General features: G+C 50.2%; 1 protein-coding gene across 4 annotated transcripts in view; it reads left to right on the top strand.

Moving 5' to 3' along the window:
* KDSR (3-ketodihydrosphingosine reductase) overlaps nt 1-16,916 on the top strand; it is a 42,348-nt gene that overhangs the window by 9,742 nt on the left and 15,690 nt on the right. For 2 of the 4 annotated variants that reach the window (XM_086373719.1, XM_086373720.1), the window contains exons 4-6: nt 2,310-2,375; nt 2,567-2,662; nt 7,565-7,756. In XM_086373719.1, the coding sequence (XP_086229845.1) occupies nt 2,310-2,375; nt 2,567-2,662; nt 7,565-7,756 (354 nt within the window). Of the gene's footprint in view, nt 1-2,309; nt 2,376-2,566; nt 2,663-3,028; nt 3,172-7,564; nt 7,757-14,765; nt 15,179-16,916 lie in introns of those variants that run through there. The other 2 variants (XM_086373721.1, XM_086373722.1) reach the window with 2 other exon arrangements.

The following is a 16,916-nucleotide window of genomic DNA, read 5'->3' as shown; positions in this document are numbered from 1 at the left end:
AAAGGAGGTCCATGTTCTTTAGCAGTCAGTCCTTCTTCTCTTCCAGCCCCTCCTGACCCTCGGCAATCACTAGCCTATTTTCTCTAAGTTTATACAACATCATTCTTTGTGTATTCTTAGGCAACTTGATCTCTTCACCTGATATTGTTGGTAAAATCCCTCAGTTGCTGCATGAAGTAATCGTTCATTTTTTTTTATGCTGTCTAGAGTTTTCTTCTATATGTAGACTCTCCTCCATCCATCAGCTCTCTGTCTAGAGTGTCTTGTCTGTGTAGACTATCCTCCATCCATCAGCTCTCTTTCTAGAGTTCTCTTGTCTGTGTAGACTGTCCTCCATCCATCAGCTCTCTTTCTAGAGTTCTCTTGTCTGTGTAGACTGTCCTCCATCCATCAGCTCTCTGTCTAGAGTGTCTTGTCTGTGTAGACTGTTCTCCGTCCATCAGCTCTCTGTCTAGAGTTCTCTTGTCTGTGTAGACTGTCCTCCATCCATCAGCTCTCTTTCTAGAGTTCTCTTGTCTGTGTAGACTGTCCTCCATCCATCAGCTCTCTGTCTAGAGTGTCTTGTCTGTGTAGACTGTTCTCCGTCCATCAGCTCTCTGTCTAGAGTTCTTTTGTCTGTGTAGACTGTCCTCCATCCATCAGCTCTCTGTCTAGAGTTCTCTTGTCTGTGTAGACTGTTCTCCGTCCATCAGCTCTCTGTCTAGAGTTCTCTCGTCTGTGTAGACTGTCCTCCGTCCATCAGCTCTCTGTCTAGAGTTCTCTTGTCTGTGTAGACTGTCCTCCATCCATCAGCTCTCTGTCTAGACTTCTCTTGTCTGTGCAGACTGTCCTCCATCAGCTCTACTGTGGGTGGGTATTTAGGTTGTCTCCATTTTTTTTTTCAGTTTGCTTTCTTTCTTGCTGTTGCTAAAGTTCATCTCTGTGTACTTTGTACAAGGATGGAATACACCTAGAAATGAAATTGTTGAGTTGAGTGCATGCATCACCAAAATGGTTACACTCCTGCCCCTAGTGACTCCTTGCCAATACTTGGTATTAACAGACTTTGTAATTTTCGCTTTTCTGATGGGTTTTAAACGGTGTCTCACTGCGGTTTGAATTGCCTCATTTTTTCTCTCCAGAAATACGTTAGAGAACTTGGTTGTTTTTGTTGTTAAGTCGCTAAGTCACGTCCAACTCTTTGTGACCCCGTGGACTGCTGGACTGCAGCATGCCAGGCTTCCCTGTCCTTCACCATCTTCCAGAGTTTGCTCGAACTCATGTCCATTGAGTCAGTAATGTTAAGATGCTAAGGTGGTGAAGCAAAGAGAACTTTGCACATCAGTCAGATAAATCTGCCTCGTCTCTTAAAACAGCTGTGGCGTAATCCTGGGTACCCCAGAGTTTATTGAATCAGTTCTCTTTTATTGGCTGTTTGCATTTTTCTTCCTTTGCATTCTGTGCTGCAAGCCGATGTCCTCATCTACCTCTCTTTGTGTGTGGGGGGTTTTTTCTCTAGTACCGGGGCCTCCGTCTGTACCCCCTTCTCTGAAGCCCACAGACATTGGAAAGCCGCCAGCTCGGTGGGTCCCCCCAGTTTCGTTGTTTTGTTTTCCTGTCCCTGTGAGCTCTAGTAGAGAAGGGGCATCATCTGGAACACGGATCTGGAGCGTCCAGTGAAGGCCAGTCTCGCTGACGCCGTGTCCGCTCCCTCTCCCTCTCGTTAGCCCCGCTCTTCACCCGGCAGAAGCCTCAGGTCCTGTGGAAAGTCCTTGACTTGCACGTCCAGGAAGGGGAATGTCCTCAGGGCTAGGGCGTGCAGGAGGGTCCCAGGGCGGCCTCCCTTCCCAGAGCTGGCCTGTTTCTCTGCGAAGCATAAGCAGGGCCCTGGCGACATTTTTTCCGTGGTAGTTTGTTAACAGTTTTTTTTCCCCCTGCCAAAAATTGCCCATGTGTGCAGGCTGAGTTGCTTCAGTCATGTCCCGCTCTGTAGCCCCCCAGGCTCCTCTGTCCATGGGCTTCTCCAAGCAAGAACACTGGGAATGGGTTGCCGTGCCCTCCTCCAGGGAATCTTCCAGACCCAGGGATCGAACCCCTGTCTCCTGCATCCCCTGCGTTGTGGGCGGAGTCTTCTACTGCTGAACCACTGGAAGGCCTGCCCTCCCACCCCCATTTGCCTCTCCTGATTGCATTGTCATCAGGTTTCAAGCCCTGCAATCGGAACATCCAAATTGCGCTCCTTATCTACTGGAAAAATGTGCCTTTAATTTTTAAAGACAGTTCTTTTGAAGCCCTGCATAGCTTTGATCATTTTTTTCTCTTTCTAACAGGTGGTGCTTTGTATATCAGTTGATGTATCTCAAGACTATAGCCAAGTAGAGAACGTCATAAAACAAGTAAGAGGTTGGGTCAGTTGAAGTTAATCCACTCGCCTTTTGATTGGTCCTTGCCGGTTTGATGTGTGGCTTGGAGTTGGCATATCTTCCCTGTAGGTCTGATAGTTTTATAGATTTTATTTACTGGCTTGATGGGCTACTCACGGCATCTTTGTTTCTCTTCCTCGATGCCCAATTTGATAAACTTCCAGGCGCAGGAGAAGCTGGGCCCGGTGGACATGCTTGTAAACTGTGCAGGAATGTCACTTTCAGGGAAATTTGAAGATCTTGAAGTTAGTACTTTTGAAGTAAGTAAAAATTTGTTTCTTTTCTCACTGTGGTGGCCCATACATTAGAAGGGAGAACTGCTGCTGCTGCTGCTAAGTTGCTTCAGTCGTGTCTGACTCTGTGCGACCCATAGATGGCAGCCCACCAGGCTCCCCCGTCCCTGGGATTCTCCAGGCAAGAACACTGGAGTGGGCTGCCATTGCCTTCTCCAGTGCGTGAAAGTGAAAAGTGAAAGTGAAGTCGCTCAGTTGGGTCCGACTCTTCGGGACCCCATGGGCTGCAGCCCACCAGGCTCGTCCGTCCAGGCCAGACTACTGGAGCGGGGTGAACGGGGAACTAGTTCATGGCTAAAACTTTATGAATGAAGTAGGTGAAATGCATTCCAGTTCAACAGAAGCTTCAGCAAACTACAGGAAGGCTGGACAGGGTTTTAGTCCCAGTGACCATCCAGCCTTAGAAGTTTACTCAGGCCGCTGGACCTTGGCTTCCTCAGCTGTAAAATGGGAATGCAGCCTCCAACCTGACACAGGTTAGTATTGACTTACTGAGGTCATTTTATCAACAGAGCTCTTTGTAAGCCAAGAGATGCTGGATTTTCTTGTCAAGTATCAGTGTTTTTAAAAATGAAAACCAAAAAAAGTTGAAGAGCAGACTCTGGCATTCTCAAGCCAAGAGAAAAAGACAATGCATCATATTTTTGTTTGTTTTTTAAAAATGTCAGCCAAAGAAGTACACAACAGACTTGAAATCCTTCTTAAGTGTATACATAGCATGTTTTTCTTCGTTTGATGTTGCGCCAGCTGTCTCTTGCTGGTCTGTAGAGCCTTCACAGTGGTGATGGGCTTTGAATGATCTTCTTGGTGAAGTTAGAGTGTTTTCTTCGTTTGATGTCGTGCCAGCTGTCTCTCTCTTGCTGGTCTCTAGAGCCTTCGTGCTGGTGATGGGCTTTGGATGATGTTCTCAGTGAAGTTAGAGCGCACCCGCTTTTGTTGAAGAGGAGATTCCCAGAGTAGCAGTTCAGACGTCCTGCTCTGGCAGGCTGGGGGAAAGCACTGTGAACTCTGTGATTTCACGTCAAGCTGGGCAAGTCCAGCAGAGGCAGAAGCAGAGTGATGCCTTAGCTGGGACTCTGGTATTGTAAGGCTTCTTTATCAGCTCAGCAGAAAAGATAGCTGTTGGGTCAGGACTTCCTGGTGGTCCAGTGGTTACGACTCTGCCTTCTGAGGCAGGGGCTGTGGGTTCAATCCCTGGTCTGGGATCTAACATTCTACATGCCACTCAGCACAGCCAAAGGGGAGGGGAATCAAAAGATAGATGTCTTGACCTATATGCCTTTATCTCTAGGTATTGACAGGGAGATTTTGAAGATCATCTCAACAGCTTGAAGGAAGTAGCTGTAGTCTAGGCATGAAGGGATGAGGGGAAAGAGTTCAGAGGTGGCTGGTGTGAGAGGACTGTGAGTGTGTGTGCCTGTGTGTGGAAGATGATACGAAGGGAGGTCAGCGGACTCCTCGGTCGACCATGGACGGTGAAGAGGACCGGTGTGCAAGGATCTGTGTGGTTGCAGCACGTAAATACACAGCCGTGCAGCCGGGCGCCGGGGAGCAGGGTCTGTCCAGGGCAGAGAGGGAGGGTACCTGCATCTGTGTCTAACGGAGGTCTGGAGCTCAGAGTCAAAGATCTGTGGGGGTCATAACTGAGCAAGAGCAGCAGGAGCTAAGCACATAAGACCGGGTGACTGTGCGGGCCTGCCCTGGCAGTCCTGGTTAAGACTCTGTGCTTCTGCTGCGGGGCTCATGGGTTCAAGCCCGCCAGGGGACTAAGATGCTGCCTGCCTTGTGGTGTGGCATTAAAAAAAAAGTTCATGCAGCTGCGGGTGGGTGTCAGTGACGAGGAGAAAACACAAAACGGGTGAGATGAAGGAAGAAATAAAACACACGTATAGAATATGAAGTATGCTGCAATATTTAAAAAATGCCTGAATCTAATCTTTTAAAAAAACTCGTTTATTCTCAGCCTGTCTCCCACCACGCTGTCTCCTTCCCTCTGTCTCTCTCACTTTGTTTGAAAAAGCAGTTACAGTCCATTTCTTTGGCACCCCCCCGCCCCGCCCCACATCACCTCCACACCAGCACCTCTGCACACGGACTGCTCATTGCTCTATCCTAGCAGTGGTGTCATTCGGGCTTCCCTCTAGTTGCGGCTCGTGGGCTCAGGCGCTTCACAGCATATGGGATCTTAATTCCCTGAGCAGGGATCAAACCCACGTCCCTGCATTGCAAGGCGGGTTCTTAACCATTGGAACACCAGGGAAGCCCCAGTAGGAGTTAGTTTTGACTGGGATTGCACTGACATTATAGATACATGTGAGGGAAACTGACATCTTAACGATATTTGGTCTTCTAACCCATATAACATAATATATATCTCCATTTATTTAAGTTTTTTAGCAAAATTATCTCAGTCTTGTTTTGTAATTTTCAGTGTGTGGAGCTTGCATATTGTTTTCCAGTATTTTATATTTTTTGATGTTAGTGTAAGTGGTTTTTTTATTTCAATTTCTTGAGTTTTCATTGCTCATGTAGAAAAAACTACAATTGATTTTTGTGCATCGATTGTGCAGTGTTGCTGAACTAAACTATTAATTCTAGTGTTCACTGGACTTTCTGTATCCAAGATCTTGTCATCTGCAAGTCTTCCCTCTTGCATTGCTCTCTAGATACGCTTATTCCATGGGCTGGAACTTCCAGTGCAGTGTTGACTAGAAGTGGCCAAAGTGGACATTTTTGTCTTGTTCCTGACTTTAGGGAGAAAGCAGTTAGTCTTGTACTCTTAAGTATGATGTTAGCTTTGGTTTTGTTTGTTTATTTTTGGTAGATGCCCTTTACCAAGTTTAGCAGTTTATCCTACTTTGCTGAGAGTTTTTGTATGAAATGGGTGTTTAATTTTCTCAGGTGCTTTTCCTGCCTCTGCTGGGTGACCATAGCGTTCTTTTCATCGTCAAATAGCGTGTTAATATGGTGAATTACACTGACTAATTTCCAGATGTTTCCAGCCTTGTGTTCCTGGGATAAACCTCCTTTGGTCAGGATGTGTTATCCTTTCTGTGTTCTTGAGGGATATTAGCTGTAGCGTTTTGTAATGTTACTTTTTGGTTTTGTGTTACTTTTTGGCCTCATAGTATCAGTAGAAGAATAGTCCCTCCTTTTCAGTTTTCTGTTAGAATTTTTCCTTAAATGCGTGGTAGAATTCACCAGTGAAGCCTGAGATTTTCTTTGTGGAAGGTTTTAACTTTAATTTCTTTAATAGATGTAGTGTGTGCCTGCTAAGTTGCTTCAGTCACATCTGACTCTTCACGACCCCACGGACTAGAGCCCGCCAGGCTCCTCTGTCCACGGGATTCTCCAGGCAGGAATACTGGAGTGGGTTCCCATGCCCTCCTCCAGGGGGATCTTCCCGGCCCAGGGATCCAACCCTGTCTCCTAGTCGCCTGCGTTGCGGCGGGTGCTTTGCCTCTAGCGCCACCTGGAGGGCTTCCCTGATAGCTCAGCAGAACACGCAGGAGGCAGGGGTTTCACCTGGGAGCCTCTATTATTTTTTCTGCTTTATATTGCACATGGTGATAGACCTAGTTTTTTATAAGACTTTTACTGTAGAAGCATTGTAATACAGTATCATGAGACTTTCAGGTTGAAAGTGTAAAAGTTTTTCAGAGTTCCCGGGACGAGGGCAAAGGAGACCCTTGGTACCCGTGCGTGTCCTCCCCGGTCACCAGAGCCCACAGGCCCTGGGTAGTTACTGCGGGGGGGCGGGGAGGGGGCCTGCCTTCTGCTTCCTCTTTCAGTCCTTGGCGCAGGCCTGTGAGATCACACCGTGTGAACCCAGTTTTCCCGGAGGAATTAAGCAGAGTGTCCAGCTTTGCTGTTCATCAGCAAACAGGCGCGACTGGTAGAGCCCGGCCCGCAGTCGGCGCTCTTAACCGCTGTCCTGGCCTCTGTGGTCTCTCCGTCACTTAGAACTAACAGGGCAGGAAATATTTAGAAGCTCTTCGCTCACAGTGTCTCTCAAAAGGATTACCAGCACCGTGCAGTGTCCTTTTCTAAGGAGAAGACTCATTTTGTCCAGGCTTCAGCAAAGACCTAAGTGCTGTCGTGAGAACGTGAGGTTAGAGTGAAACAGGAGATTGAAATAGGCTCCCACGGGCGGACACAGGGAGGGGCGTGAACTGGGAGGTTGAGACTGACGTGTGCGCGCACCGCCCTGTGTAAACGAGGAGTGGGAGGCTGGAGGCCAGGGAGTGAGCTCGGCGCTCTGTGATGACCCAGAGGGGCGGGATGTCCTTTGCACGGAGCTGATTCCCTCTCTTGTACAGTAGAAACAGCGACATTGTGAAGCAACTGTATGGCAGCAAAAAAGAGGGAGAGAGAAAGCAAAGAAACAGGCCCCCGGCAGGGAGCCCTGTTTGTCACGATCACTTCCGGGACCCTTCAGTTCCTGTTTGTTCAGCAGCTCCGCTGAGCGCCCGGTAACCCGGGCTCCAGCTCGGGGCGGGTGCCCGAGGGGCGTGCCGGTGACCCGGGGCAGGTGCCTGTGGGGCGCACTGGTGACCCGGGGCAGGTGCCCGAAGGGTGCTCTGGTGACTCGGGGCGGGGTACACGAGGGGCGCGGGCGCACTGGTGACCCGGGGCGGGTGCCCGAGGAGCGCGCTGGTGACTTGGGGCTGGGTACCTGAGGGGCGCGGGCGCACTGGTGACCCGGGGCGGGTGCCCGAGGGGCGCGCTGGTGACTTGGGGTGGGGTACCCCAGGGGCGCGCCGGTGACTTGGGGCAGGGTACCTGAGGGGCGCGGGCGCACTGGTGACCCGAGGCGGGTGCCCGTGGCGTGCGCCCTGCTCAGGCTCCAGGCCTCTTTGTTCCCTGCAGAGGCTGATGAGCATCAACTACCTGGGCAGCGTGTACCCCAGCCGGGCAGTGATCGCCACCATGAAGGAACGCCGCATGGGCAGGGTCGTCTTCGTGTCTTCCCAGGCCGGGCAGCTGGGCCTGTTTGGTTACACAGCATACTCTTCATCCAAGTTCGCCCTCAGGGGACTTGCGGAGGCTTTGCAGATGGAGGTAAGAGCGTCTTCACTTTTACATTGATTCCTTTCAGCCCAGGGGGACATGTTCCCCTTTCAGTTCAGTTCAGTCGCTCAGTCGTGTCTGACTCTTTGCAACCCCATGAATCGCAGCACGCCAGGCCTCCCTGTCCATCACCATCTCCTGGAATCCACCCAGACCCATGTCCGTTGAGTCGATGACGCCATCCAACCATCTCATCCTCTGTCGTCCCCTTCTCCTGCCCTCAGTCTTCCCCGGAATCAGGGTCTTTTCCAGTGAGTCAGCTCTTCGCATCAGGTGGCCAAAGTATTGGAGTTTCAGCCTCAACATCAGTCCCTCCAATGAACGCCCAGGACTGATCTCCTTCAGAATGGACTGGTTGGATCTCCTTGCAGTCCAAAGGACTCTCAAGAGTCTTCTCCAACACCACAGTTCAAAAGCATCAATTCTTCGGCGCTCAGCTTTCTTTATAGTCCAACTCTCACACATCCATACTTTGAAACTAGAACTTCGTAAATCTGTCTTCAGTGTAAGAGAATTGACTCCACCCCTTGAATTTGCAGTTACCCTGTTTTCATTGCATAAAAGATGATAGGTGTTGACAGAAGCAAGATGGCTGTGAGGTATTTGGCTTGCTTAATTTAATATGCACTTTGCTTCTGAACTGTGGTGTTGGAGAAGACTCTTGAAAGTCTCTTGGACTGCAAGGAGCTCCAGCTCTTCCATCCTAAAGGAAATCAGTCCTGAATATTCATTGGAAGGACTGATGCTGAAGCTGAAACTCCAATACTTTGGCCACCTGATGCGAAGAACTAACTCATTTGAAAAGACCCTGATGCTGGGCAAGATTGAAGGTGGGAAGAGAAGGGGATGACAGAGGATGAGATGATTGGATGGCATCACCGACTCAATGGACCTGAGTTTGACGGGAGTTGGTGATGGACAGGGAAGCCTGGCGTGCTACAGTCCATGGGGTCACAAAGAGTCAGACGTGACTGAGCAACTGAACCTAACTTAGCAGTACTAACATCTTCATAGTATTGTGGGCAGATGGCAGAGCTCTTGTGCTTCAGACATCTGCAATAAAGTGAGTATCACAATAAAGCGAGTCACATGAATGTTTGGTTTCCCGGTGCACAAAAAGGCTATGTTTACACTGCAGTGTGCTATTAAGTGTGCAATAACATTGAAAGGAACCATATACGTTCTTAATTTAAAAATACTGTATTGCTCAAAAATGTTAACCATCTTCTGAGCTTTCAGTGAATCCTTAGTAGTAATATCAAAGATCACTGATCTCAGATCACCATAACAAATATAGTCATGATGAAATGTTTGAAATATTGGGAGAATTAGCAAAATGTGTCACAGAGTCATGAAGTGAGCAGCTGCTGTTGGAAAGCTGATGCCAGTAGACTTGCTCAATGCAAGGTTGCCACAGCTGCTGTTGGAAAGCTGATGCCAGTAGACTTGCTCAATGCAAGGTTGCCACAGACATTCATTTGGTAAAGAATGCAGCATCTCTGCATGAGTGCTAAGTCACTTCAGCCATGTGTGACTCTGTGGGACTCCACAGACTAGCTCGCCAGGCTCCTCTGTCCATGGGATTCTGCAGGCAAGAACACTGGAGGGGGTTCCCCTGCTCTCCTCCAGGGGATCTTCTTGACTCAGGGATTGAACCCTCGTCTCTAATATCTCCTGCATTGGCAGGTAGGTTGCTTACCACTCTCACCACTTGGGAAGCTCAAACCTTCAATTAGTAAAAAATGCAGTATCTATAAAGTGCAATAAAGTAAAATACAGTAAAATAACTATGTCAGACTTCCCTGGTTTTCCAGTGGTTAAGACTCCAAGCTCCCACTGCAGGCAACATGTGTTCAACAACCGTTCAGCACGGTTGGGGGAGTTCCACATGCTGCACAGGTGGCCGAAAAGTGAATAAAAACAAGGAAGATGCACCTTGATTAGAAAATAATAATAATAAGTAATTTAAAAAATCCCAGTAAGCTGTGACTGTATTAACCTAATACTGTGTGAGTATGCAAAGGGGTAACCAGATACTTTGTTCCTTTTTTTGTCATTGTTCTTTAACATTCTTTAAAGATATTCCTTTAATGAAACGATCCTTCCTTTATGCATGCGTATTCAGGTGTTCAGTTGTGTCCAACTCTTTTCGACCCTGTGGACTATAGCCCGCCAGGCTCTGCTGTCCATGGGGATTTCCCAGGCAAGAATACTGGGGTGGGTTGCCATTTCCTCCTTCAGGGGTCTTCCTGACCCAGGGATTGAACTTGCGTCTCCTGCATCTCCTGCGTTGGCAGGCAGACTCTCTGCCACTGAGCCAGCTGGCCTGACTAATAGAATGAGTGTGTGTGTGAGGGAAATTTAGACAAATCGTTTGACTTGATCTCATCATCCTTGTTGGTAAAACTGAGAGTAAGACTTGGACTAACAATTGCACTTGGCTCTCCTGATACTTACGTTTTAATATCCTAAAGAAATATTGATGAACGGGCGTGCTTTGTATCTTCATAGTTAGTGAGCGTGTCATGGAAGGAGGGTGTTTGGGGTCAGCGTCCAGTCGGCGCCTGTCAGGCGTGTGCAGCTCCCCCTCCTCTGTGCTGCTGCCACCGGGGGTGCTTAGAGAGCACTGCATGGCTCTTTGCAAAACCATGTGCTCTAAGGTGAAATTCTTTCTAATTCTATATGTAGTTGGCCTTGAACATCATGGATTTGAACTGCACAGGTCCACTTGTGAGTGGCTTTCTTCCAATAAAGATGATAGGGCTACCTGATCTGAGGTTGGTTGAGTCCTCAGATGCTGCCCCGTGGGTGTGGTGAGCCCCTTGGAAGGCTAAATGTGGATTTTAAAATGGGGTCACGCAGGGAGTCAGTGCCTTTGACCTCCCCGTTGTTCAGGGGTCAACTGTGTACCGAAATGAAACACTACCTCATGATGTGAAAAGCCCAGAAGAAAATTAATTGTGGCCGTTTCTCTTAATGGAGAAGGAAATGGCAGCCCACTCCAGTATGCTTGCCTGGGAAATCCCATGGACAGAGGAGCCTGGCGGGCTGCAGTCCATGGGGTCGCAGAGAGTTGAACACGACCTAGCAACTAAACAGCAGCAGCAGTCCTCTTATAGTAAGAGTGTGGTTTGAGGATCTCATTTCATGATTTAGATTAGGAGTGGGTACTCCCCCCAACCGCCCAAAGCACCAGAGTGAATATTTTAGCCTTTGAGGGCTAGATGGTGCCTGTTGCAACTACTCAGATCTCTTATGGTAGCAGGAAAGCAGCCTTGTGGGTGGTTTAAATAAACAGGTACGGATGTGTGCCAATAAATCTTTATTCATAGAAACAGGTAAAGGGCCAGATTTGGTCCTCAGGCCATAGCTGGCCGACCTCTGATTCAGAAAGCCCCCAGAGAGCCCTGGGTGCTGCCAAGCAGAGTGCCATGCTGCCCTGACGGTGGATGAGCTCGTGTGACACAGACAGGTCCTGGGTCAGTGAGAGTCCCCACCAGCCTCTTTGGGACCAGCACGCTGTGCCCATCTCATCCCACAGGAATCAGCCACAAATTCCGTTTTCATCAACGGCCTGGATATGCTTAGCTGGTAAGAGGTCTCTGTAACATATGCTTAGCCAGTGGGGCACATATGGCTGTGAAACTTCCAACAAGAACACAAGTAATTTCTTTTGTAGCTTTCACTTTGATATATCCCTCTATGAATAACCATCTTCTTTTATAACAGTTTCCTGAAATACATGAGGCAGATGTCCTTGTGTAGCCTTCTAGATGATAAAACTGAGTTTTCCAAAACTCTGTCCAGTTGCTCAAAGCCACATCATGACTTTGTAACAGAAATAGTAGCAAAGTCTGTGCCTTTTGGCCCTGCCTTCTCGCTCCCTGCCTGCTCTGTGATGTGTCTGTGATTTAGGTCAGGGTTGCCTCAGCTCTTCCCTTTGGTCTCAGAAACCCAGCAGGAGAAGACACGTTTTGGGATTGAAAGGCGTGTACGAGGGCTTTCTGTCCCCAAGTCTGTCTCGCAGAAGGACTCCAGGAGTCACTCAGGGCACATGTCTGATCTGCGTGGCCTGGTTCCCTTTTGGGTGGAAGGAAGATGCTAATAAATAAGAGGAAAGCGACAGGAGCTGCCCTTTTGGGCGAGTCCCTGAAGCCTCTCAGTGACATGTGTGATTCACAGGCTGCAAGTGGCCGGTCTGGACTTTCCAGGCGGCATAACTTTGCTCCATATTTGGACTCTATTAAAATAAAATGTCCTCATGTAAGCAAAAACTAAAATCAACATGTACCGTGGAAAATAGAGTTGAGGGGAAGTAAGTTCAGTCATCAAAATCTAGTGTGTTCATAGCAGAACTTCCGCCAACACGGTTGTTTCCTTGCCAGCTTACACTGCCGTGTTCTTGTTGGTCTGTTTGGCCAAGGTGGTTTTGTGCTTTTTGTGAATGAAACGTTCTGTACTTCAGACTCTAAGTGCCTGTGATTATTGTTTCTGGTTTAATAAACTCTTAAGTCTTTCTCCACCACACTCTTGCTCCCTAAACTAGAGTTGGATCTAGAAATGGTTTATGTGCAATGACTAAATTTGGAAGAATGCTTTGTTGGCATTTTTTTGCTTTCTTTTTTAAACTCAGTCTTTTAGGTATAAAGACATCACTTAAAGATTTTAGAAGTTGTTCTTTTAGGAAAGCAGACTTTTGAGGTGGGAGTAGCCAAAGATACGGCAGCAAAGACCAAATAAAAGAAAGCTAGGTGCCCTGCTTTCCACGTCCCTGCTCCCGATCACCCCCACCCCCTCCCTCATCTTTTCCTGCTCAAAAAGAAGCTGAAGCTTAAGTTCTGAGCTTTACTGTCAGCAGCTCTAGTGCTTTTTCCAGCTCCCGGGTCTCGCTTTTCTTTTTAATGGTTGTTTGTTACTTTGTTTGGCTGTGTCGGTTCTTAGTTGTAGCACGAGGGCTCTCTGGTTGCAGCCCACAGGCTCAGTGGCTGCAGCTCAGGCTTCGTGGAGGGCTCTCTGGTTGCAGCCCACAGGCTCAGTGGCTGCAGCTCGGGCTCATTGCCCCGCGACATGAGGGATCGAAGTTGCCCAAGCAGGGATGGGACTGAGACCTTGCACTGGAGGCAGGGTCTTCACCCCGGACCCCCAGAAAGCTCCTCCCTGCTCTCTGCCCTTGTCTTTGCTTTGATGGGATGAGAAACAGCGCGCCTTTAGGTGAAATTGTTTGGGTAATGAATTGGGTCCTGAGTAAGCGGGCATCTCTGAGACTGAGGCCAGGTGGAAGGGAGGAAATGATGGTAGGGTGGGACCAGGCAGACCTTGGAGGGGAGAGAGGAGTTGGTCAGCAGGACCAGGGAGATGCAGACAGTGGCTAACGGTCTGCAACAGAGAATCAGTGCGGTCCTGGCTTAAATTTTTCGCAGAAGTGGTCCTGAGGGGTCAGCGCTGTCTTAGCAAGAACCAGTGAGGCCACAGCACCCTCGTTTCCTTTTCTGCCGGGGTCGGGGGGTTGATGTGTCCCCTACACGTGCACCTTCAAGCCGTGAACTTTCAGAGACGCAAACGTGCCTTTGGTGCATCTGGTCCGCACGTCGTGAGCGAGGCTGTCCCTGGCCCTCTGTCCCCTCCTGCTGATGATCCTTCAGCTCTGCCGTCTCCTGCCCCTTCTCCCCCATCCAGTCAGAGACGCTCCTTGCGGTTCACGCGGTGCCAGCCCCTGTAAGCCAGCTGTTGTACTGCACTTCAGTACTTTTCAAGGTACTGTACTGTTAGATTTAAAGTGTTTTATTTTTTTATGTATAATTTTTGAAAACTATTATATACCTATTACAGTACAGCACTGCATAGCCGATTGTGTTGGTTGGGTACCTGGGCTAACATCGTGGGACTTAGGAACAAATTGCATTTAAGCGAACTCGCTTAGAGCGCAGCTCATCCGTATGTAGGGGACTTACTGTAGTTAATTAAATCAAGGTGCAGTGTTAATTTTGGGGGGCTTCCCTGGTGGATCCAACCAGTCCATTCTGAAGGAGATCAGCCCTGGGATTTCTTTGGAAGGAATGATGCTGAAGCTGAAACTCCAGTACTTTGGCCACCTCATGCGAAGAGTTGACTCATTGGAAAAGACTCTGATGCTGGGAGGGATTAGGGGCAGGAGGAGAAGGGGATGACAGAGGATGAGATGGCTGGATGGCATCACTGACTCGATGGACGTGAGTCTGAGTGAACTCCGGGAGTTGGTGATGGACAGGGAGGCCTGGTGTGCTGCAATTCATGGGGTTGCAAAGAGTCGGACACGACTGAGCGACTGATCTGATCTGATCCCTGGTGGCTCAGATGGTAAAGAATCTGCCTGCAGTGCAGGACATCACCTCCAGCACAGGAGACCTGGGTTTGATCCTGGGTCGGGAAGATCCCTTGGAGGAGGAGATGGCTACCGTCTCCAGTGTTCTTGCCTGGAGAATCCCATGGACAGCAGAGCCTGGTGGGCTACAGTCCAGGGGTTCGCAAAGAGTCGGACACGACTGAGTCACTAAACCACAACCAGAGTTAGTTTATTTAGATTTTAACAGATTATTTAACCAGGAGTTTCCAGTGCCTGTAAGCTCCATGAGGGCATAGAAATAATGCAGCAAGTATCTGTTGGGTTGTTGCTGTTGTTCAGTCGCTCAGTTGTGTCCAGCTCTTGCGACCCCACTGTCTCGATGCGCCAGGGTCTCTTGTCCTCCATGGTCTCCTGGAGTTTGCTCACCGACTCATGTCCATTGAGTCAGTGATGCTGTCTAACTGTCTCACTTTCATTTGTTGGATAAACAAATACAATGGGGACTTCCCTGGTGGTCCAGTGGCTAAGACTCAGAGCTCCCAGTGTAGGGGAAAGTGTGCTTGTCTCTCAGTCGGGTCCGACTCTTTGCAACCCCACGGACCCTAGCCCGCCAGGCTCCTCTGCCCATGGGATTTTGCAGGCAAGAACACTAGAGTGAGTCGCCATTCCCTTCTCCAGGGCATCTTCCCAACCAGGTGATCAAACCCAGGTCTCCTGCATTGCTGCTGCTGCTACGTCGCTTCAGTCGTGTCCGACTCCGTGTGACCCCATAGACGGCAGCCCACCAGGCTCCCCCATCCCTGGGATTCTCCAGGCAAGAACACTGGAGTGGGTTGCCATTTCCTTCTCCAATGAATGAAAGTGAAAAGTGAACGTGAAGTCACTCAGTCGTGTCTGACTCTTAACGACCCCACGGACGGCAGCCTACCAGACTCCTCCATCCATGGATTTTCCAGGCAAGAGTACTGGAGTGGGGTGCCATTGCCTTCTCCGCTCCTGCATTGCAGGCGGATTCTTTACTGTCTGAGTCCCCATGGAAGCCCTGAGATTTGGCACAGCCAAATAAATAAACAGACATTAGAATAAATAAATACAGTGGTTAAGTTCGTAGCCACTGGAGGTATCCAGCCATAGGCTGAGAGGATTATCTGGCTCCAGGATTATACCGAGGATACCAGTACTCAGAAAGGGGTTGGACTGGTTTCTCCCAACCCCACCCCTGGGAAAAAGCTGTTCTGAAAAGCGGTAAGCTCTTCTGGCAGCTCAACCATAACCTTGAGTTGGAGCAACGCCGCTCTGACATCCTGCCGTGGAGCTTACAGCCCCACCGTCCTGGCCCGTCGTGGGGGACAGGAGCACTGTCTCTGCAGCGGCCGCGTCCGAGCCGCCAGCCTCAGGCTTCGGTGGGCTGTCTGATTCCCGCTTACTGACTTCTGTGTTTTAATGGCAGTGGTGTTTTCTCCTGTCTGTGCCCAGCGAAGGGCAAGGCCGCGGGAGGCACTTTCTGAAGCCGCTGTCGTGAGAACAAGTGGAAGAGAGGTTGCTGCTCGTCAGCCTCCCTGCCCGGCCGAGTCCGGAGCCGCCCTGAGCTGGGCCTTGGGGCTGCCCACCCCGTGACGCTGAGCCAGTGTGTCTCACGCCTGGGGGTCCGGGGCCCAGCCAGTGGGGACCGCGTCCCTTGCTAGTGCCCCTCCCCGGCTGAGGGCTTCCGCTCCCCTGCCCCTGCAGCTCCTTCCTCGGCCTCCAGGACTGTGCATCTCGAAGGGAAGCGGGGAGAAAAGGCTGGATGTCAGACAGGACCCCAGAGTGCTCCGAGGTGTCACGTGCCTCACCTGTGGGCCTCCCTCAGGTCCAGTGCCTGTCTGGGTCCCCTTGGTGTTCCCGTGGGACTCAGCAGTGAGCCAGGAGCAAGCAGAGTCGTGGCCAAGGTTCCGAAGGTTTGAATCACCCCGCTTAGCATCACTGAGCCGCAGGGGTGTGCAGCAGGGGTCCATGGGGCGCTGTGTCCCAGCCGGGCGGCAGGACGACCTTAGGGGTCATCGGTGTGTTCTGAGTGGAGAGATTCCAGGGGGGAGACGCGTTAGAGAGGGAACCAAGCCTGGGATCCTGTTCAAGGTCGGGCAGGGGTGCCGGAAGAGGAGCTGGGAAGGAGTTTCCGCGTTTAGATGCGGGTGAGGTGGTCCTGGTCTGACCTGGGGGAAGCCCCGAGGAGCACCATGTTTCCTGAAGAGGAGAGCCCTGAGCCCTCCCTGGTGCTGGGCACTCCTGGGCCAGCAGACTCTCGGGATGGGGTCACTCTCCACCCGGGTCTGGGCAGAGGGGAGGGGTTTGAATGGTCTCAGCCTGTATCGTAGGTGAGATGAGCAGAGCAGCAGTTTGAGAAGCACCGTGAAGGAGAGCAGCTTTGCAGCCAGATGGCCGAGGGACAGACTTGCCCGTGGCCGTGGCTGCCGTGCTGAGTGCTCGGGGTGGGGGTCGGGGTTTGGGGACCAGCAGGCTTCCTTTTAGCACCGTTTGCTGTCCTCACGGCAGCTTCCAGGCCCTGGTCAGTGGGAGCGAAAGAACCTTAGAAGGAGGCTAGCGAACCTCTGTAGCTCAGGGCCAGCTGATTTCTGGAATAGAGGCTCGGGTGAGCTCTTTAACTTTATTTCTAAATGATCTTCAGGGCCAAGAGTTTCCTGATTCAGCCAGTGGTAGGGGCTTCTCTGGTGTCTCAGCAGGGAAAGAACCCGCCTACAATGCAGGAGACACCAGAGATACAGGTTCTATCCCTGGGTCAGAAAGATCCCCTGGAGAAGGAAATGGCAACCCCCTCCCGTACTCTTGCCT

Source organism: Bos grunniens, chromosome 24 (assembly GCF_055505025.1).
Source record: "Bos grunniens cultivar Pamir isolate PY7600 chromosome 24, Bosgru_T2T1.0, whole genome shotgun sequence".
Lineage (NCBI taxonomy): Eukaryota > Metazoa > Chordata > Mammalia > Artiodactyla > Bovidae > Bos > Bos grunniens.
Note: the sequence above shows the minus strand (reverse complement) of the source record. Positions and strands in the feature narration are given on the sequence as shown.